Source organism: Aquarana catesbeiana, linkage group LG01 (assembly GCF_042186555.1).
Source record: "Aquarana catesbeiana isolate 2022-GZ linkage group LG01, ASM4218655v1, whole genome shotgun sequence".
Taxonomy (NCBI): Eukaryota; Metazoa; Chordata; class Amphibia; order Anura; family Ranidae; genus Aquarana; species Aquarana catesbeiana.
Window position 1 is genome coordinate 85,933,884 of NC_133324.1, and position 25,873 is coordinate 85,959,756.

General features: G+C 40.8%; 1 protein-coding gene across 1 annotated transcript in view; it reads left to right on the plus strand.

Annotated features, from left to right (window-relative positions):
• Positions 1 to 24,186, plus strand: part of SLC1A3 (solute carrier family 1 member 3) — a 121,058-nt gene extending 96,872 nt beyond the window's left edge. The window contains exons 4-10 of the mRNA XM_073621283.1: positions 7,218 to 7,422; positions 11,753 to 11,795; positions 13,998 to 14,290; positions 15,768 to 16,001; positions 16,086 to 16,280; positions 18,391 to 18,525; positions 19,645 to 24,186. Coding sequence (XP_073477384.1) covers positions 7,218 to 7,422; positions 11,753 to 11,795; positions 13,998 to 14,290; positions 15,768 to 16,001; positions 16,086 to 16,280; positions 18,391 to 18,525; positions 19,645 to 19,849 — 1,310 coding nt within the window. The 3' untranslated portion in view covers positions 19,850 to 24,186. The remainder of the gene's footprint in view (positions 1 to 7,217; positions 7,423 to 11,752; positions 11,796 to 13,997; positions 14,291 to 15,767; positions 16,002 to 16,085; positions 16,281 to 18,390; positions 18,526 to 19,644) is intronic.
• Positions 24,187 to 25,873: the final 1,687 nt, after the last annotated feature.

A 25,873-nucleotide genomic window follows, 5' to 3' on the forward strand; every position in this document is an offset into this window, starting at 1 on the left:
CAAGAAAACAAAAAGCCAGTTTTCAAACCAAAATAAATTTATGGAATCCCTGCCTGCATTTAAAATAAATAACAGAGACTTCCCATTAAAGCAAAATTGAGAATTTTCATTGCCTATGAAATTTTAGAGCAAATTAGGAAATTTGGGCAGTTTTGCTGAAATACATTGAAATCAATAGGAAAAGAGAAATTAAGGGAAATTAAGGTGGTCTTAGGGTGCAGTGGACTTTAAACGGCTCTGAGGGTTACTGTAGCTCCTCTCAACTATACTGAACCTATTTTGCTGCCATAAATAACTTTAATAGGCTCCTTAGGCTTTCAAGTGCAAAGAACACTAGAATAAATAAAACTAAACTATCATTCAACTAAAATTTGTTAATTTTATCTTGGCTAAATTCTGCTGAATCAATTTTGACAAAATCACTTCACTTGTCTTTACCCCCTACTAGCAATGAAAATTTCTGCACAATGGTAAAAAGAAAGACATTCTATAGAATAACAACATTTACAAAGGACAAAATATGAAATAAATTGGAAAAACTAAACATTCAGGAGTCTATTTATAAAAAAAAATTGCTGTGGGATTTCCTTAAGTATTCCCACAGTTAATATCACAAATAATCACTGCATTGGGTGCAATATGTTTATTTCCCATGATCCTCATGTCCATTTAGTGGCCATACTGCAGCATTTTTCTGATTGAGGTATTTCAGGAAAATACTGCATGATGGCCACTAGATGGCGCTGACGATCATAGGAAATTATATAACATATAATAGTACAAACAAATGGCCATTGCCTTTACCTATAACTAGCCTTTGTAGCAAGGAGCACAGGGAATGGCAACTCATGCAAAACAAAACCAAAGAAATTCCCAGCTCAACTTACCGACCAGCCTGAGCTGGGAATTTCTTTGATTTTATATAACATATATACACAATACAGTGAATATTCATGACGGCTGTGCAAATGCTCATTGATCCAGTAATTTTTTTGTAAATAGTCTCCTGAATGTAGCTATATAGCTGAATAGTTACCAAAACATGAAATGAGACTTTAAATAGAACCTATAAGAGCTTATATACACCGATCAGTCATAACATTATGACTACTGACAGGTAAAGTGAAAAACATTGAATAACATTGATTATCAAATTAAAATGGCATTTGAAAGTGGGTGGGATATATTAGGCAGCATTTTATCCCTGAAGTCAATGTGTCGAAAGCAGAAAAAATGGGCAATCATAATCATAAAGATTTGAGTGACTTTGGCAAGGGAAAAATTGTAATGGTTAAACTACTGGGTCAGAGGATCTCCAAAACAGCTCTTGTGGGAGGTCATGGGCAGCCAAGGCTCATTTATGCACTTGGGGAGCGAAGGCTGACCTATGTAGTCCAATCCAATAGAAGAGCTACTGTAGCTCAAACTGCTAAAAAAGTTAATGTTGGTTCTGATAAAAAGCTGTCAGAACACCCGTTGCATCCTAGTTTGTTGCATAAGGACCTGCATAGCCACAGACCAGTCAGGGTAGCCATGCTGACCCGTATCCACAGCCAAAAGTGCCTACAATAGGCATTAAGCATCAGCACTGGACCATTTAGTAATGGAAGAAGGTGGCTCGGTCTGATGAATTCAGTTGGTTTGAGGGACACAACAACAAGTTTGAGTTGCTGATTTGGCCTCTAAATTCTCCAGATCTCAATCCAATTGAGCATCTGTGGGATGTGCTGGAAAAACAAGTCCACCTTGCAACTTACAGGACTATTTTTGTTTAGACCGCGGTGGTGCAAAACCTAGAATGAAAAAACCTGTAAGTGAACAAAAAAACATGCATGTGAAACAAACACTACAAAGTGCACTTAAGGGTGTGCTTTAGTCCACCCCCCGAAGGAGTAGAACCTCTATCCTCACCCCCGGGGCGCAAGAATCCTGACGGGGAAATAGGTTTACATGGTCTGCCTAGCCAAAAGGCCTGGCAGACCCTGTTCTTCTAAGACAGATGAAGCCACCCTCGAATACTAAGTCAGGGGAGCTCTCCTGAAGAGAGACCCCCCCAGAGGCAGAGGAGGAAGGAACCGGATGGCCACACATCCTCCCCCTAGACCAGTCTTACTCAACCTTTTAACCCTAGAGGAACCCCAGAAATAATTTTCTGGTCTCGAGGAACCCTTACTAAAACCAATTTATCAGGTGTCATTAGGAACAATGCCCCTTATACTGGTGGCCAATATGAAGAATGTCCCACTTATAGTGGTGCTCAGAATGCCACTCTTAAAGACAGCTAAAAAGATATTTGGTGTCATGCTGCTGGCTTTGCTAAGTGATGCTGAACCTTGAACTCTGTAGGCACCATCAAAAAGGTGGTTCATCAGTCACAGCTCAAGGAACCCCTAGCAACCTCTGGAGGAACCCTGGTTGAAAATGGCTGCCCTAGACGTTAGGGTAAGCCCGAGGACTCACACCCTTTCCCCGTGATAAAACACACACAAAAGTGATAGGTGACAAAACAGTGTGATAAAAATAAATAAAAAAACGTGGCACGGGCCCTGCAACTTACTGGACTTACATGACCTAAAGGGTCTGCTACTGATGGCTTAGTGCCAGACACCACAGCATACCTTGTAGATCTAGTGGAGTCCATGCCTCGACAGGTTATGGTGGGTGGTCATAATGTAATGGCTGATCTATGTATATTAGATTGTCCTTACAGTGAGATCACTAGAAGAAGTCTTCTGAATGCATAACAAGCAGATCCGTAGTGGGACGGAGGCTTCTTGATTTCCCTGGGAGATGATAAAATTTGACAGAAATTTTAGCAATTTTGGGGCACCCCTTTTAATTTACACCTCAGGCATGTTGCATAGACTGTACCTAATAAAGGCAGTGTATATATTACGACAGTGGGTACAGTTGTGAATTGGCTATGACTGCCCAGTACTATTTGTACCAGATGCATTGCGTTAAGCTGGGTAGTAATCAGTGTGGGTTCTGAAAGGGACCTGACATGGACACTTGATGGAGGAGCGATAAAGTTAGTTCTGTATCTTTCCCGTGTCACGGGGGCCTTTGTGCAGCTTTCTCTTTCACAGGCCCCAAGCAAAAGCGTCCTTTGTTTTGATGATATGTATGTTCTCCTTTAATCCCAGGGCAAGCTCTCTCTCCCACATCCCTCATAGTGTATTCATCACCATTCTCTGTGGGCCTCTTCCTCCCGTTCTCGCCTCTGACGGGCCCTGGGAAACTTGCAGCACCAATGGGCACCACAAACAAGGATTCCTCTCTTGTTGCCACAGCAACTCCAAGAGGAGTCCAGGGGATTTTGTCCCTCTGTAACTCACACGCACTCACTCAAAGGGTAAAAGGAATGACGTGAGGAATAAACAGATCTTGCAAACAAGAAAAATATCCCTCAATCCCCTCTTTTTCTCTCAGCCCAGCTCTTTTTTTTTTTTCTTAAGTGAGTGTAAAATAGTCACACTGAGCCGATAGAAAGACATAACAAGCTCTTCTGTGGATGGCATGGGATGCAAAAGAAAAATCCAGTTTCACTCTAAATCAGCTCCGAACAAAGAGCGAGAGAAGAGAGCTTGAACAGAGCGCTTTTCACTTTATAATAGTTGAAAAATTCCACAGTTAAGGGTTCTCGTGTAATAAAGAAGACCTTTGCTAGGCACAGTTTGCTTCCAGACTGGAGACATTACTCTGAAGCAATTTCCAAAAAAAAAATGTTTTCAGAGAACAATGTTTATGGGGCCCCCCTATAACGCAAACACTAACAGCCATACGCATATGCCTGTGTACACTCCTTCTCGGCATGGTACAACATAACAGGCTTAAAGTCGTTGTAAACTCTCAAAAAAAAACAAAAAAACAACCTGCAAGACAAAGGCATAATGAGCTAGTATGCATCACTTACTAGCTCATTATGAAATACTTACCTTAGATTGAAGCTGTTGTAGTGGTCCACATACACCGAAGTGACCGGTGAAATGTCTCCCAGAGTTATTTCTGATTTCACAGGCTCCAGCTCTGTAATTGGTTGAAGCTGCGATGACGTCACTCTCATGCATGTGTGCGGGAGCCGCCGGTCACGGCACAGTTACTGAAGAAACGGCACGAGTGAGCCGTTTCTTCAGTACGCATGTGCCAATGACGTTGGCATATGCGGATATAGTGGATATCTCCTAAACGGTGCAAGTTTAGGAAATATTCCCGGTGCCTACAGGTAAGCCTTATTTGTAGGCTTACCTGTAGGTAAAAGTGGTAGTACAGAGTTTACAACCACTTTAAAGTAGTATAAAAATAAAATAAACATTCCCCAGTACAATGACCAAAATAACTAATGAACCTAAGAACTGACTTTCTACAAATATTTACAATATAAGGGACAAGGGTAACAGGGAATACAGGGATGAAAGGTAGGGGGGAATCATGACTGAGTACAAGAGCAGAGGGCAGGAGCAAGGCAGCAGGGTAGGGTGCAGGATAGATCAGGCTCATAGGAACAAACTGGCAGCAAGGAGGCAATCAGAATAGTGATGCACTGGGGATAGGGAGGTGCAGCCTTAAATAGCCACCTGGCAGATGAACACAGGCGTGGCTAATCATTAACCACTTGTCGACCAGCCACAGTATATATACCGCATCAAGTCGGCTCTCCTGCGCAAACTGATGCATGTTAAACTGCAGGCGCATGCGCCCGCGGGTCCTGTGGACTCGATGTCCGCCAGCAACCAGCTAACGCTGTACACAGAGGCAGAATGGGTACCTGCCTATGTAAATAAGGCGGATCCCCGTTCTGTTGGGGGGGACATCATGGAGATCTGCTATTCCCAGTGATCGGGAACAGCGATCTCTGGGGTGTTCCAGTAAGCCCATCCCCCATACAGTTAGAACACACCCAGGGAACACAGTTAACCCCTTGGTCGCCCCCTAGTGTTAACCCCTTCCCTGCCAGTGTAATTTATACATTGATCAGTGCATTTTTATAGCACTAATCAATGTAATAATGTCACTGGCCCCCCAATGTCACAGTCCCCCTAAAAATCGCAGATCGCCGCCATTACCATCAAAAAAAAAAAAAAAGTCCATAAATCTATCCCCTATTTTGTATACCTTTTGCGCAAACCAATAAATATACGCTTAATGTGATTTTTTTTTTTACCAAAAATATGTAGCAGAATACATATTGGCCTTAACTGATGAATAAATTGTTTGTTTTAAAATTTTGGGATATGTATTATAGCAGAAAGGAGAAAATATAGTTTTTTTTCTAAATTGTCTGTCTTTTTTTGTTTATAGTACAAAAAATAAAAACTGCAGAGGTGATCAAAAGAAATCTCTATTTGTGGGGAAAAAAGGGCATAAATTTTGTTTGGGTACAACGTCGCATGACCGCGCAATTGTCAGTTAAAGCGACGCAGTGCCATATTGCAAAAATTGGTCTGGTCATTAAGAAGGTAAAACCTTCCGGGGCTGAAGTGGTTAAAGCCTGCTGGCTTCTGGGTTACACCTGCTGGTGAACACTGGAACTGCAGCAATCAGCCCGGAGCAGCACAGTGCCACCAGCAGGTGAACTCAGTCCTAACAGTCCACCCTGAATTCCGAATGTGGTTAAAGCAGGGCGGGCACAGACAGATGCCTGGTTTGTGAGATAAGCTAATATGGTTACAAGCAGCCCTCCTTTAAGTACTGAGATCTAAGCCACTCTATTGCTATTAGTAACTTCCACAATGTTTTTTTTAAAACCAGGGTTACAGAGATCAGAGTTAGGGATCTCCAAACAGTGGGGAGCATGAGCTTTACTGATTGCAGAGCCATAGGTCTGACTCAGCAGAGGGCGTGTTGGACCTTTGCAGAGAGACCACTGATTCCACACAGAGAACAAGGGTCCTTTTCTGCACCATGCTGGCAGAGGGCAGGCTTTTCTACTCAGGCTGTGGCTGGTCTCTAAAGAAAATAAACTGTAGGACTGTACACCATTTGTTATGATGCATTTGAAATGTATTTAGTGGATTTGGATAAAAAATTCAGTTGAACTTTATACCGCGTACACGCGATCGGGATTTTGGTCGGAAAAAGATATGATGGCTTTTCCGACGGGATTCCGCTCAAGCTTGCCTTGCATACACACGGTCACACAAAAGTTCGCTGAACTTTTGACCGTCAAGAACGCGGTGAAGTACAACACTACGACGAGCCAAGAAAATGAAGTTCAATGCTTCTGAGCATGCGTCGAATTGTTTCCGAGCATGTGTAGGAATTTTGTGCGTCGGAATTGCTACAGACGATCGCATTTTCGGATAGGAACTTTTACCGACATGCTCCGATCGTGTGTACGCGACATAAGAGTGTATTTCAAACCAAAAACTTTTTTTTTTTAGTTTTGGATAGATAAGGAGAGGATTAGAGCTGCTATGTGTTTTTTACTTTTGTCTTGTACTCCGTTAGAGAGATTTACCCTCACTTTTTGTACTATTAACAATGGTTTCACCAGTGAGAAAGTGAAGAAAATCTGCACCTGGGACACAGAAATAAAAATCTTTAAGGGACTGTAAACTTTCCCTACTTTACTAAGAAAAGCCGTTTAATGTCTATGTTGATGGTGAGGAGTTCCCCTCACATCCTGTCCTATTCATGGTTTTAGCAGACAGAACGTGGGGAAAATCCACAACAGGGGCATGGGGCTGCAGCCTTCCCTACTTTACTAAAGAACAGAAGGACAGGAAGTGAGGGGAAATCTCTTTAATAGTCCTCTGGATACCAAAACAAAAAAAAAAACTTGATGAGTTCTAACCCTTTCTAATCCACAACTAAGAAAAAAAAGGTTTTGGCTGTAAATACTCTTTCCTGGCACCAACATGGCAGCATACCTATGGTAGCTTGCTGCCATGGATCGGCGCTAGGAAAGCAAATTTATGGTATTTGAAGCAATTTTCCATTTTAAAGTTCACCAGTTCATGAGATAAGTATGTGCAGCGCCATTGCTGGCCTCCTTTTGAAAATGCTAGTTTCCTGTCTATGTATGGCTTTCATACCTTTGAGTCACAGACAGGATTCCTTATCTTTATTCCTATTTCGGGTCAGTAACTCAGAAAACATTGAAATGTTACTATCAATGTGACAGCCAGGGAACTAGCACACTAATAGCTGTACTAATCTTTCTGCCCATTTCCGCTTGCAATTAAAAAAATGACAGCTGGTACTTTTTCTTTTAGGTATGGCAGCACTGGACAGTAAAGCTTCAGGGAAGATGGGCTTAAGAGCCGTAGTCTATTATATGACAACCACAGTGATTGCTGTGTTCATCGGAATCGTCATTGTCATCATTATCCACCCTGGTAAGGGCAGCAAGGAGAAGATGCACCGGGAGGGGAAGATTGAGCCAGTCACAGCCGCTGATGCCTTTCTGGATTTAATCAGGTATGCGGACAATGGAAGTGAAAATTCATTTTTATGCATTACATCATTTTTAGTAAACTTTATGACAGATGCTCAAGTACTCTTGACCATTCAAGCGCAGCTGCTGAAATCTTTCAAAATGAGCATTTAGTGCAGGGGAAGGAAACCTCTGCCCTCCAGCTGTGATGAAACTACAAATCCCATTATGCCTCTGCCTCTAGGAGTCATGCTTGTGATTGTCAGGGTCTTGCAATGTCTCATGGGACTTGTAGTTTCAAAACAGCTGGAGGGCTGAGGTTGCCAACCCCTGGTTTAGTGTGAGGTTGTGCATTTATTGTTATCATATGATCAGTCCCAGTGTTATGATCCAAAACACATTCCTGGTATTCCTTTAGGCAAGTAACTCACCATGGACTGAACACCCAGTTGTGGAAACGCAAGGATATTTCAGGGAATGCCAGATTAGATGTAAGGAGATGTAACAGGGGTTTTAAAAGAATTGACCCTACTTTCCAACTGCAGTACAGTAACAGAGGGTCCGTCTTCCCATATCACAAAAGAGGGCTCCTTATACTGTGGGTGTGAATATAATTTGGTGGTGGGGGCTAAGGCAGAAAAATCCCTTTTGCAATAGAGAGAGAGTGAGGGGTAGAGAAGGAAGCGCTACCTGAGTGTAGTATTGACAAATGATGCTTAATGACACCAGGTAAAAACACACTTACAAGATAAAAACATATAAAAGGCTCATCTGTATAGGTATGTGGTCCTCGGTGTTCCTTCTAATCCTGTGGTGGTGACGCTGCAGGGATGCTGGGCTGCAGAAGGTGGATTACCAGCCAGGAGCTCCTTCTGTGGCCATCAGGAAGAGACTAGGGGCCGGCGTGGAGCGCACGTGGAGCGTGCATGACGTCACAGGTCGTCCATCCGCTTCCGGGTTCGGTATCCAGGGGAGGGATCGTCCAGGGAGGAGGGCTTGCAGGGAGGTTGAGAGAAGGCTACACGCTCAGAGCCACTGCTCCTTCAATAGGCACAGAGCCAGCTCTCTGAGGACAGCAGCCGCCTAGCCTACCAGCCTACTTTAACCATTACATTACTGGTTACCACTTAACCCTTGAACTTCCAGCCTGTCCCCTATGGACTAAGTTGCTCAGCCCTTTATATCTCCTGTTATGTATGGACTTGTGTGTTTGCGCTTACAGTTACCAATACTCTAATAGAGAGAGAGTAAACAAGGCCAAGCCATGTGGGTTGTTGTCATATGTCATATGTTGTATAGTCATTGCATATGGGAAGTCTTCAGTAAAGTTTCCAATGACTTGGGCACCATCAAACTAATCCAATAGTTAGAAAATGAACATAAATCCAGAAGGTCAAGATAAAACCCGTAGCTCCTTAAGCTCTGACCAATCTCCCCATTGCAGGGCATGCCTAAGCTCATTGGGGTGAACGTGTCAAAGGGGTGGACTCCAGGTGGGGTTCTGTTGGCATGTACTGTACAGCTGTTTGCCTCGAAAAATGTTTTTAAGAGTGAAGTCATTAGTGTGATATTTGTTTGATGCAAAGTTTGTCCAATAATCAGAGATCAAAGGCTATAGCAGTTGTGATGGGCTTCTCATGATGCAAAACTCCTGATAGGCTCCTGTAAAGCAGGAGGAGCAGAAGGTACCTAGGCACTGTCATGTTTGTGACAGTACTCTGCTGCTTCTAATCAGAAATGGACCTGCTGCCCTTTGGCAATTACTGTGTGGCCCTCTGGACCCTTGCAGGTGCTATCCTATGTTCTGGTGCCATAAAACATATTCTGTAGACTGGCTTCCAGTACGCAAATGGTTTACTTTCTTTCTTTCACAGTATTTTACTTTTTTTCTGTGCTGTCCATCTCTTTTTCATTTTTATGTTTTTTTATTTGATGATCATTTATATTGAATCTTGCAGAGAAAAATATCAAGTGTCCACATCATTTTTAAGGGGGCTGTAAGGAGAGCAAGCTTGGAAGCACTGATCTGAAAAAAGGCTTACATTAGCAGTGATCCCTAGCAGTCTCATGTAATGTGTCTCCTGCCTATGACCATCTTCTGAAACATGGTCCCAGTCTCTTACATTACCTATAGCAGTGATGGCAAACCTTGGCACCCCAGATGTTTTGGAACTACATGCGTGTGCACCTCTGACAGTGCAGCCTTCGCGGCCACGCTGCCAGCAGGTCGCAGCCCAGCACAGGTCCGCGGCCCGGGGGTTGGGGACCCCCGGATTAGGGCATTTGATGTGTGCTGCAGAACTATGAAGACCTACTGAGTTTAACCCACAGCTAGTTGGCTGGCTTTTATACTAACCCTTGGGCTTCAATGCTCCCGACTTACTAACCTGCAAGAAGTAAGCAGGTCATGAAAGTCAGATGTTCTGCTAGATTCTCAGTGAAGCAAGAGAGTTGGTGGGACAGCCAGGCATGTACAGACAGAGAACTCAGCAATGCAAGCCCCCTTTAAGTTCCTCTTGCGGTCTCCTTTCTGTCTTTGCTGCTGTGATTGTCAGGAACAGATCAAAACATTTGTCAAGGAAGTTAACCCTCCAATCGTATTCAGCCAAGGAAGCTGCCATCTTGGCCTCTGTTTAATCTGGTGGTGCTGCACATGTGATCAGTTATGACACCAGCCAATGGATGGTTTGACAGTTTGAGAGCACAACCAACATGACAGTTACATTCCCGACACACGCCAGGAATGTAACTTTTTTTTTAAACTGTTTAATTGATGGGTTTACTTCCACTTTAATTAAACTGACACATGAGCATGGGGGGAGGTGGATTATTGGAAATACTATTGTATACAGTATTGAATCTAAACAGCGGGGCTCTGTAGGCAAGTCAACAACAACCAGGATAATCTTCTGTTTACCACAAACTGGGATGAGCAACGCATTGATTTTTTTTTTGGCTTCTACAATAGAGGGTGATGTGGAAAGAGAGAATATTGCAACCAGCTTCTAAAGAAAGGCAACAGCAGGAAATACCTTTAAGCTCAAAGTTGCCATCCTAGACATTCCATCAGATCTTTACTTGTAGGTGAACTAGTTTATGTGAAAGAAAATTGTTCTGAGGAGTCTACGTGTCTAATTGAAAGCAGGTCTACTGTTTAAAGATAGAGGATATACAAAATGGTTGCCAATAAACCTAGCCTCCAATGAAAAAGCAAGCAGAGATAATAAGAGATGCAAAAGGTACTGTACATGTTTTTACTACATCCTGCAGTGAGCAATATAAAGAGGTGTCAACACATAATTAAAAAAAAAAGAATATTACTGTACTGTATACTGATTCTATTTAATACAAAGTCTTATCAAAGGAATTCAGATATATGGGTTAAAGAGCTCACACACTGGAGAATATGTTGTCTCCAAGCTTTTGTTAGGATATTGCAATGCTAAAAAATGAGAGACGCACATGGTTGGTTGGATATGAAAGGCACCCATAGGTATGGGAGACAAAAATGTAACTGTTGCAAATATATAAACGGTCAGGATATCACATCACTGACAACAAGGAAACATTATATTACAAACGGTATTTTAATTGTAATACAAATTATGTAGTTTATTTAGTGATATGTTCAAGATATGACATTCACCGTGTAGGTTTTACTACAGATCCTTAAAGGAAAGAATTTGGGAACACATTTGAGAGGATGCTAATCCTAAATTTATCAAACAATCCAATGTCTACAAGCATTTCCGTAATAATCGTCAGAAGTACACTATGGGTTTAAGCTTTCAAGCTCATAAGAGGTTTCTACTCAATAAGAGAGGAGGAGATAGGATGAATATGCTCCTATACATGTATTGGATCCGGGAATTACAGATACGCATTCTACAGTGGATGAACAGGCAGTGGGATGACAGCCGTTTTATCCAAATAGGCCACACTTTTCAGATATTTATATGTAAAAAAAATTGAAAACCATTTATCATTTTCCTTCCACTTCACAATTATGTGCCACTTGGTGTTGGTCTATCACATAAAATCTCAATAAAATACATTTATGTTTTTGGTTGTAACATGACAAAATGTGGAAAATTACAAGGGGTGTGAATACTTTTTCAAGGCACTGTACCAATAATATCAATAATCAAATGATATGTAATAAAGAATAGATCTTTTACTATGTTCGGCACTGATCACTTGTTTGGTTCTATATGAGAAGGTAGTTGGAGATCTCAGGATTGTGCAATATCTGTCAAGTGTAGCTCTGCATCTCATTGGATATGTTTGATTGGATAAGTCCAATGATTACTATGAAAATTATACTATATTTAATATTTATTAATACTTACCAAACCTTTATCACTTTTCTTATAGAAATATGTTCCCTCCGAACATGGTGGAATCCTGCTTTAAACAGGTAAGTTATAGTACAGTCAAAAATATTTGGATAGTCAGTCCTTGTAGGGGTGAGCAAAGGGAATCTGGTCAATCAGAACTGTATCCAGATTTGTTGCATTGACCACAAGTTTAGGTGAGCGATTATTGATTCCAAAGTGTCACGTAGAGGTGGCCTGTTACTTCCAGCTCGGTCTAGATTCATATTGTAGTATTATAGAAACTTTCAGGAAAATGCAAAACAGCCCTACTCCCTTAAGAACTACCTGCACCTAATGCAGGGAAGCATTTGCTCCTGTGTTGGTAACATTACAAATTCAGGTAGTTCTAACTACTGCCACTGCCAGTTCTCAGATTAGGAAACTGGTGGTAATTAAGACCAGTTTGAAGTTGGCGTACAGAGGTACTCAGAGCAGACCACGCCTGTGCTGGGAAACTGTCTTGAATGTGACTGCTTCCTGCACAGTATGGTTTGCCCTGGCTGATTTAGCATTGGTCATAGCATTGCTCATATTTAGGATGTGACTTGTCAGTGGGTGGGCAGAGCCTAATGGAGAAATGAGAAAATAGTTCTCTATCAGGTCCGTTTTTTACATTTGAATGACAGCATGCGCAGATAGTGAATTTGAAAGGCACTATTGGCCTGAATAGCCAGCTATGTGTCTGACCACTGCTGTGCGCTGCCAATCAAAAGTAAAGCAGGTATGATGGGAAACTAGTCTCTCAGTTTACCATCAGATTTCACCCACCTCCAGTACAAAACTCTTTGGCCATGGTGCATGGTGATGTCACAAGCATCTGGCTCTGCCATATGCATTTTATCACAACTCATTTCATTGGGCACTCCTGTTTTGTCACAACTGACATCATCAGGGGCTCACGGGGGACAAGGAAGCGGTCCACTTAATATCCCGACTCGAGACTACATTGTTTTTACAGAGTTGCTTGCCTAATTTATACTTTAGGTGATACACATTATTGTGGATGGAAGAGGAAGTGCCCCTGATATACTGCCGCAGTCTGTCTGATATTTTCAAGCATTACAGTCAGGTCCATAAATATTGGGACATCGACACAATTCTAATCTTTTTGGCTCTATACACCACCACAATAGATTTGAAATGAAACGAACAAGATGTGCTTTAACTGCAGACTTTCAGCTTTAATTTGATATTACATCCAAATCAGGTGAACGGTGTAGGAATTACAACAGTTTGTATATGTGCCTCCCACTTTTTAAGGGACCAAAAGTAATGGGACAGATTAACATCATCCATCAAACTTTCACTTTTTAATACTTGGTTGCAAATCCTTTGCAGTTAATTACAGCCGGAAGTCTGGAACGCATAGACATCACTAGACGCTGGGTTTCATCCCTGGTGATGCTCTGCCAGGCCTCTACTGCAACTGTCTTCAGTTCCTGCTTGTTCTTGGGGAATCTTCCCTTCAGTTTTGTCTTCAGCAAGTGAAATGTATGCTCAATCGGATTCAGGTCAGGTGATTGACTTGGCCATTGCATAACATTCCACTTCTTTCCCTTAAAAAAACTCTTTGGTTGCTTTCGCAGTATGCTTCGGGTCATTGTCCATCTGCACTGTGAAGCGCTGTCCAATGAGTTCTGAAGCATTTTGCTGAATATGAGCAGATAATATTGCCCAAAACACTTCAGGATTCATCCTGCTGCTTTTGTCAGCAGTCACATCATCAATAAATACAAGAGAACCAGTTCCATTGGCAGCCATACATGCCCACGCCATGACACTACCACCACCATGCTTCACTGATGAGGTACAAGTTGATCTTGGTCTCATCTGTCCATAGGATGTTGTTCCAGAACTGTGAAGGCTTTTTTAGATGTTGTTTGGCAAACTCTAATCTGGCCTTCCTGTTTTTGAGGCTCACCAATGGTTTACATCTTGTGGTGAACCCTCTGTATTCACTCTGGTGAAGTCTTCTCTTGATTGTTGACCTTGACACACATACACCTACCTCCTGGAGAGTGTTCTTGATCTGGCCAACTGTTCTGAGCTTATGATTATTTGAGGGTTCATTCGCTAGGTACTCTATAATTAGCACCACACTTGTTTGATTTTTGTTGACACTATAGCCATGGATATCTAATGCTGTGCTAGCAGCTTTTTATTTATTTTTTACCAATTAGCGCAGTTTAACACGTTTTAGGAAGAATGACACTGACCATTTGTAATTTTTTTTTTGTATTTAGTTCAAAACACATTATGAGAAGAAGCTCTTCAAGATTCCAGTTCCAGAGAATGAAACATTACTAGCTTCAGTTATGAATAATGTATCAGATGCCATGGAGACTCTGACCAAGTTTCGAGAGGAAATGATCCCTGTGCCAGGATCAGTGAATGGGGTGAATGCACTGGGACTTGTGGTCTTTTCTATGTGTTTCGGGCTGGTGATTGGAAACATGAAAGAACAAGGAAAACCCCTAAAAGATTTCTTTGACTGCCTCAATGAGGCTATTATGAGATTAGTGGCTGTTATAATGTGGTGAGTGTCAGCATTTGCTATACCAACATCGTATTTCATTATTTTTTTCACATTCAAATTTGTAAATGATCTCCCTGGTGGGCGTCTGCATACACTATATGGCCAAACATTTGTGACATCTGACAATCATCCCTACCCATGTGGCCCTAATTATATTCACAGTTGTATCCAGTGAAGGGTACAGTTAATGCTACAGCATACAAAGACATTTAGGGTGATTGTGCACTGCCAACATTGTGGAATTTGAGGAAGATCCTTTTCTGTCCCAGCATGACTGCACTCCTGTGCGCAAAGCCACGCTCCATAAGGACCTGGTTTGATGAGTTTAGTATGGAAGAACTCGATTAGCCTGCACAGAGATCTGACCTCAACTTTACTCAACAGTTTTAGGATGAGTTGGAATGCCAGATTGGCTGAGTGGCCGAATGAGCACAAATTCCCAGAGACAATCCCCAAAATCTTGTAAAAACCTTTATTGTAATAGTGGAGGCTGTTATAGACACAGTTTTGGAGTGGAATCACCAACAAGCTCATAGAGGTGTTCTGGTTAGGTGTCCAGGAACATTTGATCATAAATTGTATCAGGGAATGTTGTTGAGAGACAGGGTTAGTGTCTCTGTCAGTATTATTGCAGTCTGTGTCCCCTAGCCACACCAGCACACATGTAAGGTGGATAGAGGAATCCTGCATTATGACAGTGGGACTCCTCCGCGATCAGAATACACTGATCAGCGGCTGCAGCTAGCTGATCAAGAACATTTTTCCAACAGTCCCGTTCGAGAGAAGTCAATCGTTAGATCAACTTCTGTCAAGCCATAGATTAATGGAAATTCACCCGGTGCCTGCTGAAACGGCTTTAGGAACAGTTAGCCTTTTGAAGGGTTTTCTTTTTTTTTATTGGGTCAGACCAAACCCATAACCTTGCACTGAGAGGGCAGAAACAAGCCATGAAGTAGAGTCTACATGTGATGAGCAAAAATGGGGGCCCCCATTAAAATATTATGCCAGTGGCTTAACTACACATACTGTTTGTCTGTGCAACTATTAAAGGATTCTAATCACCCTATCTAACAGACAAGTAGTGTGTTAGAAAGCCTGATAAGCACCCTGCTCCCCCACCATCCCAACCTTTTGCCATACTGCACTAGAAATATCTAGTACTTTGGGGTATGAGGGAACCCTCCCTCTGCCTCCCCACAAAGCAGGGCTCTGTATCTGAGCTCCCAATCACCTTTCCTAAGCACATGTACATCCATGTGTTAAATACATAAACAGGAATCTTGGAGAGGTCTGTAAATTGGAAAGAGAGGGGAAGATAAATGCCAGCTGGTTATGGTCCATCCCATGAAGAAACCTGTTACTGCATAGGTAAAGGACTGGTTCTTGTAATGATATCAGCTCATCTTATTAACAGAATGTTTTTACAATATTGCAACCTTTTTTTCTCAGCACTAATAATAGATTGTCTGATCCATAGGTATGCTCCAATTGGAATCCTTTTCCTAATTGCTGGGAAGATTGCAGAGATGGAAGATATGGGTGTGGTTGGAGGACAGCTTGGCATGTACACTATCACGGTCATCATTGGTCTGCTTATCCATGCTATCTTTGTATTGCCCTTGCTGTACTTTTTGGTGACTCGCAAAAACCCCTGGGTGTTTATAGGAGGCCTGATACAAGCCCTAATTACAGCTCTGGGCACCTCATCGAGGTGAGGGTTCTGTCGTCAGTATACATTTGCTGCATAAGAATTGGATGTCTTGCAGATTTTATTCATAGTGTATTATATTTACAGCTCTGCCACTTTACCAGTCACATTTAAGTGCTTGGAGGAGAACAACAAGGTAGATAAGAGGGTGACACGCTTTGTACTGCCAGTGGGAGCGACAATCAATATGGATGGCACAGCACTCTATGAAGCCCTGGCAGCAATTTTTATCGCCCAGGTGAACAATTATGACCTAAACTTTGGACAGATTATCACAATCAGGTAATGTGATATACAGAATTGTCTTCCTCAAAAACAAAAAATATCACCTATCATCACATCTCTTTTATGTTCATCTGGCCTACAGCGCATCTAGTATCGGTGGTTTATGTCATGGATACAGGTTCATGGAAGCTATGATGTTGGGCTTGTGGAACAGCTTTCTGCAACCTAGCTGACCCTGGGCCTAATGAACATACTGCAGGAAAACAAGGCTAGCAGACTATTAGCATGCATTCTATTAGATATACATTTTGGCCTAAATTTATGAAGAAAGACTATTTATTTGCTACATTTTATAACAGAAACAAAGAAAAAAATTGTTTTTTTTCAAAATTTTCTGTCTTTTTTCAATTGTTTTGCAAAAAAAAAAAGAAAGAAAGAAAGTAAGCTCTGTTTGTGTGGAAAAAAAATTATAAACATTTTACATGGGTACAGTGCTGCATGACTTTGTCATTCAAAGTGTGACAGCTCTGAAAGCTGAAAATTGGCCTGGGCAGGAAGTGGGTAAAAGTGTCCGGTATTGAAGTGGTTAAAGTTTATTGCAGTAATAACTTGGATAGGGTTCATGGAGCTGCTGGATACTCCACATTACTAATAGGAACAATGAGCATGCGCTTCCTTGTAGTAGCTCTGCTAAACAGTCCCTTAAGCAGTGGGACAATAAGTGGACAGCACTGAGGCACCGATACCAATGACCCAGGCCAGGCAAACCTTGTACTTTGTGCAGAAGGGATGTTAAAAAAACATCAGTCACTGAAATTATTTCCTCCTTTGGGTCAGTACTCTCAGTGTCCTTCTAGCTTGGAATGTTACTCTCTGGTATCAGGCAGGCTTCCCCTGTGAACTCCGAAGGCATGTTTTCATTGACACCCCTCTTTAGTCCTTGAAATGGGTTTGTGGCTGAGCAGGTCCTCTCAGCATGGCTGGAATCCTGATGAGCAGGCTGGACCTTCAGCAGGACAACCAGGGAGGCAGGCAGCCCTCCCTGCTGGGAACTTCTCCTCCTGGACAAAAACGCTGCTCTCAGAGGCTCTGAACATATGCACTCCCAAACCACATTCTGTGCAACAACTTCAGTGCCGCCTATCAGTGCTCATCAGTGCCTCATATCAGTGCCACCTATCAGTGCCCATCAGTGAGGCATAATAGTGCCTCCTCATCAGTGCCACCTAATCAGTGCCTATAAGCGCCGCCTCATCAGTGCCCATAAGTGCCACCTCATCCATGCCCATAAGTGCTTCCTCATCAGTGCCCATCTGTGCTGCCTCATCACCGCCCATCAGTGAAGGAGGAAAACTACTTATTTACAAAATTTACTGACAGAAACTAAGAAAAACTCTTTTTTTTTCAAAATTTTCTGTCTTTTTTTTTTTTTTTTGTAAAAAATAAAAATTCCCACAGTGATTGAATACCACCAAAAGAAAGCTCTATTTGTGTGAAGAAATTGATTAAACTTTCATTTGGGTACAGTGTTGCATGACCGTGCAATTGTCATTCAAAATGTGACAGCGCTGAAAGCTAAAAAATGGCCTGGGCAGGAAGGCGGTAAAAGTTCCATGACTAAGGACTAATGTCTGACTTTTAAAGCTCTGTACATGTATTTAATAAAGTAATACTATTTTGGATGTCACCCTGAGTGCCAACCATCCCTTTCCTTATTTTGGTGAAAGTTCCCTGTATGGAGGTGGTTAATCTCATAAGGAGGGTGCTACATAACTATGTAACACTTTCAAATAGAGCATGAGAACAGAAGGAAAGTGCACCCAGTTTTCATGGAATGATGTAAAAGTACTCTATTATATTAGTGTAATACCTGATGTGATTTTAAGTAAAAGCAAGTAAACCATTTTAATGAGTTTACATACCTTGAATATAGCAATAAAACAATGTAGGACATACGTATGTTGCATTTACTGTATAACAGTAGTTGCAACCTTCTGGAGTATTGTGATGTGCCCATGAGTGTTGACCATGTTTACTTTTTGCATTGTCCTCCTTTGCTGTATGTTCTGAATTTAATGAAACTTAGAACGATATATGCTGCATACTAAGCATAGTATAGTTGGTCTTTAAATATAGGTAAACTATATATATTTTTCTGCAATTGCAGTATCACTGCTACAGCAGCCAGTATTGGAGCTGCAGGAATCCCACAAGCTGGACTGGTGACCATGGTCATTGTGCTGACATCAGTAGGACTGCCTACAGAGGACATTACGCTGATCATTGCTGTTGACTGGTTCTTGTAAGTATTTGAGGACAGAAATATTTTAGGACATTGAAAACAAAAGTATAGGCTGACAGGTTATGCACTGGAGCTATCTACCATGCACAATTCATTTAGTATTTTTACTACTACCAAGGGCTCACTTTGAACTGTTACTTCTCTGAATCACCAGACATACTACGTACTTAGGAATCTGTGGTTACAGGTTACCATCTCTGGTATTATATGTCCTTTCTAGCCCAATTGGTTGCAAAATATTCTTTTTCATAAAGCTTTACTTATGAATATTAACTCGTAACAAAAGCATGATCTACTAAGGCCATGACTAGAAGTCTAGACTAAGAGAAGAAAAACAGGGAGTGAAAAGCTGGAAATGGATTTGAGATTCATGGGACAATGCCTGAACACCATCTAGCATAGCTAGTATACATGATAGATATATAACCTAATCATGAGTGTAGGCGACATTGAGCAATGAACAATCATTAGCAGTACCTGTGATTGGATCACTATGCAGGGACCATGTCACACTGGAGACCCAGACCTGTGCGTTGTGTGTGAGAGCTAGGTCTGGCTCTCCAGCATGTTGTTAGCACAAGGTATCCTAACCTTTGCTGCAGCACAGCAGTGCTTATAGTAGTAAATACCAAGGCTTCTTCTGGCCTTCAAGTGTAAAAATAATAGATTTTTTAGATGGTGAAACTTGATGCAGTATTGTCATAGATTCCAAAAATGTTAATTTCCATAACTTATATAATGTAGTTCTATCACTGTAAACCATTGGGCTACTGTTAGTAGATCGTCACCTTTCAATTTCATAGCAGTGTATTTTCTTGTATAGAATAAGTGAAGCCTTAGGAGAAATTGTATGTGTTTTCTTCCACTCCTTTATTAGTTATTGCAAGAAAGCAAAATATAAACATTTCTTTAAATGATGATAGTCATAAAAAATAGCATTAATCTCTATTTCAGAATATTTGTATATTTTGCTCAGAGACAATAGATAGTAGAACACATCTAATTATTTTGAAAATGTAAGATGAACTTTAAAGTGTATAATACACAGACTAGTAAAATACCATTATCTTGGAATTTTCTTGGACAAGAGTCTCTATTGACCCTTTGTTGTTTTTTCAGGGATCGTCTCAGAACCACCACAAATGTGCTTGGTGACTCTCTCGGTGCCGGCATAGTGGAACACCTGTCTAGACATGAGCTGAAGAGAAAGGATCCTGAGATGGCCAACTCAGTGATCGAAGAAAACGAGATGAAGAAGCCCTACCAGCTCATCTCCCAGGAGAACGAAACAGAGAAACCTATAGACAGTGAGACCAAGATGTAGGCAGCACAATGTGTCCTGATTAAATGACCAGAATCACATTCCTCCCATTCTTTTCTATCATCAAACGTCGGGTCTCGTGACGGTGGCAACACCGGGGAGCAATCAGAGATTCAACATCAGCAGGTGTCATAATACCTGTGTCTGTACAATGTGAAACATACAATGTAACATTTTGCCATTGTGGCCCTGCCATCTCTGTGCTAACCAGGAAACAAACCTTGCATTGTTTGTAAATCCTTTTTTATTTTGTTTTGTTGCTTTCTTATTTTTATGAATGGGGAACCCAAGTAGCTGAGAGTCTTCTTGAATATTGGAAATTACATTAGCCTTTCCTATTCAAAAAAAAGTCTCTCCACTCCATAACTCAGATAATACTTCAAAATTTTTTTACACAGATTATTTTTTTTCTTTTGGGGGGGCGGGTTCCTTTTTAGTTCCTTGTCCATAGTGGTCAGTTGTACAGCTGAATAACCTTTTTTCTATAATATAGCACACACAGTGCCAATGATGCATTTGATTTATTCTTATAGAAACTACTGAGTGACTTGAAAGTGTAACAACTGTAGGGTAAAGAAAGTATTCAATCCCCCCACAATTTCCTGAAACATGCTTCAGCTCTGGACAAACTTCTGCCCACTAGCTGTTGTGGGGGGCACTTGGAAGCCATCCTGGGGAATTGTAGATCGTAGGTAGGCTTCAGGTTGCTTAGCGCTCTATGGATTTTTGTGTTTATAACATATCAGTAAGGTCATTTTTTTGGCCATCTTATTTTGCTCCTAAAATTCCCAATATCTCCATTCATAATGGGGGTTAATGAATGATTTACTGGCAGATGACAAATCCAGCTTTGAAGCAGCACTGAGAGCAATACACAGAGTACCATTTCTGACCTCCCTCTAAAAATAATAGTTGCCTGGCTGTCTACTTTTTGAGTCACTGGCCCAGGACAGGCATGCTGCTAGCAAAGTATTTAAATTTCTATATCAACATAAGATGCAGACAACAAGCATTTTCATATGAGAGCTCAGTAATAGCAGCAAGCTTATTTGTATAAATGTGGACAGCACATTAATTCATAGCAAATAATCAGAAGTCATTGGGGCTCATTTACAAAAGAATTATAGACTGTTTACTTAACAAAAGGGAATGGTCACTGAGCTTAATAAATAAGCTGTGTGTACTTTGAATGGCCAATCATTTTCAAGAGAATTTAAAAAAAACAGGATTTTTTTCTTGCATGTGATCGTGTGATTGACATTAACGCAGCTTCATTTTACTTACTAAGCTCCAAGGACACATTAGGGCAGAATGAGGTCCTAGGCAGGGTGCAGCTTTGGCTCCCATTCCTTTGATTGGCATTGATAAGCATTACAATAAGCATAGAAAAGTTACCCCTTTTTCATTGTTTGTACTAGCATGGCCCCCTTGGGCACTAGATGCTTACAAGTATATTATCCTATATGATGTAACAGGTAGGTACATAACTTTGACCAGTTGTGCTAACCCTCTGGTTTACTGCAGGAGAATGAAGGTTGTAACTGGGCCCCGCAGGATGCTCCTGAACAGTCTTTAGTATTTGGCAAATAAACCTATTGTTCTGATGAAAGGTAACATCTGATTGGACATCATGGGTTTCTGGCTTACCACACTACTGTATTACTATATTTTCCACACGCATTGATTCTACAAGACAAATCAGGCCATAACAGACAGAAAATATAAGCATTTAGTATTGAAAAATCCCACCTTCTGGAGGCTGATGAGTTTAGCGACATCTAGAGTGTTAAAGGACTTTTGACTTTAAAAACAGTTTAAACCACAGGCTATTTATGTATTTCAAAGAGATTCTCTGTCTTCCTAGTGTAAGCACCACTATTATCATTCTTCATGTGTAGAACACATTTACACAAAAAAACAAACCCACAAAGATAAGGTGGGAAGGCCTTGTGGACAAGTTCTCTGATCTGGAGGAGCAGGAATCCTGAACTGAATGTAACAGAATGAAAGTAAAGCGGGAGTTTAGCATCTAAAAAGTAATAATAATGCTGGAAAAGACGTTGTCTGATAGAATGGAAAAAAACAGCACAGATGGTTATAGAAAGACATGGAGGATGTTAAAGTCATGAATCAAAAGAAAGTTAATGGTAGTTGTATGGATAGTGGTTTACTAAAGGAGCAAATTTAATTTCTGGCCAGGCAAACCCATGCTTCCTTCAGAATCCAGTCAGTTTTAAGGGATCCACATAATGTGACTGTACAATCTGTCTACAAAGTCATGCAGATTTGTCAACAACTATGTAGCGCAAGGGTCTACCCAAACAATCCATTCGATCTATATCCAGTAAATTATATCTAGCAAGTTAAAGGAGTTTATACAATCTAATTGAAATGTGCATGATCACCTTGAGAAAAAGTCAATGTTTAAGACTGGGTTCACACTGTCTTCGGAATGCAGCTCGCAGCAGGGGTCCGGTGAATCCCTGTTCTCCATTTCAAGGACGAATCAGGCCTGAATTTTTGCCTGAATTTGGACCTGAAATGGAGCCAAAGACGCACAGGACTCCTGTGCAATGCGCTCCGCGGCCGCCCCGGAGATGTGTGAACCAGGTCCATTGAGAGCCGGTCACAGTCACCTGTCATGCAAATTGAATGTGGGGAAACCCGCATCCAATTCACATCGGTGTGAACCCAGCCTAACGCTATAGCCATACCCACACATTCCTAGATGGCCAATTACAAGGATTCAACTATCCTTTTTAATGATCTGTCTTTGGCCATTCTTCCTCTTCCTTGTTACTATATTTAAATTTGACATTAAAGAGAATCATTATGATCACACTACAGGAATTTGAATATCTGGTCTTTTGTTTAGCCCCCTTAGACCCCATTCACACTGGGGCATTTTTCAGGCACTTTTGGGCTAATAATAGCGCCTGTAACGCGCCTGAAAAATGCCTCACCCTGCATCCCTAGCGTGAAACCCCGAGTGCTTTCACACTGGGGTGGTGCGCTTGCAGGACGTTAGAAAAAGTCCTTCAAGCAGCATCTTTGGGGCGGTGAAGGAGCGGTGTATACACCGCTCCTCCACTGCACCTGCCCATTGAAATGAATGGGCACCACTGCCGAAGCGCCTGCAAAGGGCTTCGGCAGAGGCACTACACGGGAGCATTTAACCCTTTATTCGGCCATTAATGGGGGTTAAAAGTGCCCCGCTATCGGCCGAATAGCGCCACTTAAGTGACAGTAAAGCTCCACTAAAACTAGCGGCATTTATTCGGCCATTAACGGGGGTTAAAAGTGCCCCGCTATCGGCCGAATAGCGCCACTTAAATGACAGTAAAGCTCCACTAAAACTAGCGGCATTTTACTGTCAACGCCCACCTGCCCCAGTGTGAAAGCAGCCTTACTGTGTCTGAGCTATATTCTTGAGGGTCAGAGGTCACCTGAGGGCTGACAGTTGGATACCTGTTCTGTCAGGTTCCCCTCTGGAAACCTGGCTGAAAAACTCCTAGATAGTAATCTCCACGATCTACCTTGTTACCAGGACGTGAAAACTGTTGAACGCTCACTCTGAGCTTTACAGGAACAGCACTAACAAAGCGGAATGTGGTGATTGCTAACTGGGAGTTTTACAACTAGCTTTCCAGGGGGCCTGAATGGTGACTACAATTAGGAAACAAGCTGCACAGTTTTTTAATATCTACTGGAACCTCTTGACTGCGTGGGCTATTTTCTGGGAAAAGGTTAACCCAACCTTTAAATCCCATAATGCATTGATTTAAAGCAATGCACATTAGAGCTAGGCACATGCTAATTACATAAACCTTAGATTTGATCAGTTAATCAAAACAAAATTTCCTGTAAGCTCCGTAGAGCAAGGACCACATTTGATTAGATATAAACTGAATGAATTGCTTTGATAGCCTTTCACAAATTAGTTATTGCTAATGTCAAACCCAAGGCAAATCTGAATGGCATGTGGTCATCTGTAGAGAGAGTTATTCTTTATATGAAAATGTAAAAATAAAAGACATGGAATGGATGATTGAAGGGAAAATAGGCTCACCGTGCAAGTGAACAATAAATGATTCCTTTAGTAAATAAATCCCACAAGAAAAGAGAAGAGTATGTTTTTTTTACTTACTACACCTGTACAGTATTATCTATGCTGGCCAAACAAGGTAGATCAACTACCCAAAGTACAACATTTTTATGTTTTGTTTTTTTTTTTTATCTTTGTGAATTGGAATATGATGCACATACCTAGAATAAGCAAAAGACTAGATAGGGGATATCCAATAATAGTACTGTATAATGTATTCATTTCAAATGGAATTCCACAAACATACTATTCATACCTCTCAATGGATCATACAAGTCACTCTAGGATTTTTCATCAGTGCACTGGAAGATAATGGGACACAGAGGTAAAATCAATACAATGCTTTCACATACCCTTGTTCCACTTGTCTCCATTAAAAGGGACAGTCCACATAATATTTTAGATTTGGGAAAGCTAGGGCTCTATCATCAAGGAGATTACTGGTAATTTTTTTTCCTGGGAAGGATTACCTAGAGTCTCAATAGAATGGTTCTTCTCAGTGTTCCAGTTGGGTAGGCAAACACCAGTTTGGTGATCTCATTGCCAAGGTTCGAATGTAAGAAGCTGTTTGTTGATTCACCTACATTTTGGGTAGAATGCCCTTTTAACTTTGATTTGCTATTATCATGCATTTTAGACAGAAGCTTGTTGTATTGCTTTGACACCTGAAATCAGGCATCTTATGAAGGTTTACGTTAGTCACAAGGAAGCACAAGTGTCTATTTTACTTTTTTTTTACTTTTATAAAACAAAGTATAAATCACTGTTAACAATTTAAAACATTTAAAGGGGAACCACAGGCAAAACATTTAGTTTTGCAAAGATAAAAGACTAGTAAAGGGTTAGAACCTCTATCAGGTCCTTTTTTTCTATCTGTATCCCTGATAAAAGAGAATTGTCTTTCGTTCCTGTCCATAGTCACAAGGACATGAAGTGAGGTTAAAGCACTCCAACGGGACACAGATAGCAATTAAACTATCGTGAAGGTTCCAACCTTGCCCTAATCTTTGGCTGAAATTCCACTTTAAATGTGATCTCTTGAACTCACCTGACTTTGAGCCCAAATGTATTTGAAAGTTATTTTTTACCTTTTTTTGAAGGATATGTAATACCTGTTCTGTATATATAATTTGTGAAAGAAAAGAGAGTTGTTTTCATGAATGAAGAGTTTGTACTATCTCGGAGATATCTCTGTATTTTTAGAATTGTAAACTGGGTACCTTTATAAGGAAAATACAGGCATTACATGACAAGTCAGAATTACACATATACAATATAAATGTTCTATTTTGCTAATATGAATAGAGAGAAAAACAGATCTTATGTAAATGTAAAGTAGAAATATTTTTATAATAGATAAAATGTTTACGCTTGTACAAAACTTAACTTTAGCCAGTACATTTTTTTTGTTAATTTTCTTGATATCTGTGAAATTTTATGAGAAGATTCTAATGTCAAAGTTGGTATTTTTTATTTGTTGAATGTTTATTAAAAAAAAATCATCTGTGTTGCATGTACCTGATTTTGACTAACTATTTTCATGAGTATCGGGTACAATAGAAAGTCTTTTCTATGTTACTGATTCTAGTCTCATGTACCCAGTGTGAATTGAACATCTGTATTTGTAGGTGTATTTTCAATAAAAGAAATTAGATTGTATAAAGGTCGCATTCTTGCAGGGATATGATAACTGAGCCTGATTTACTAAAGGATATGCATGTCAGCAATTGCATCAATGGGCCCACAAACTACAGAGGGGAAAATAATTATTTGATCGCCTGCTGATCTTGTAAGTTTGCCCACTTACAAAGAAATGAAGGGTCTATAATTGTTATCATAGGTGTATTTTAAATGATAGAGACAGAATATCAATCAAAAATCCAGAAAAAGACATGATACAAATGTTAGAAAATGAGTAGCAA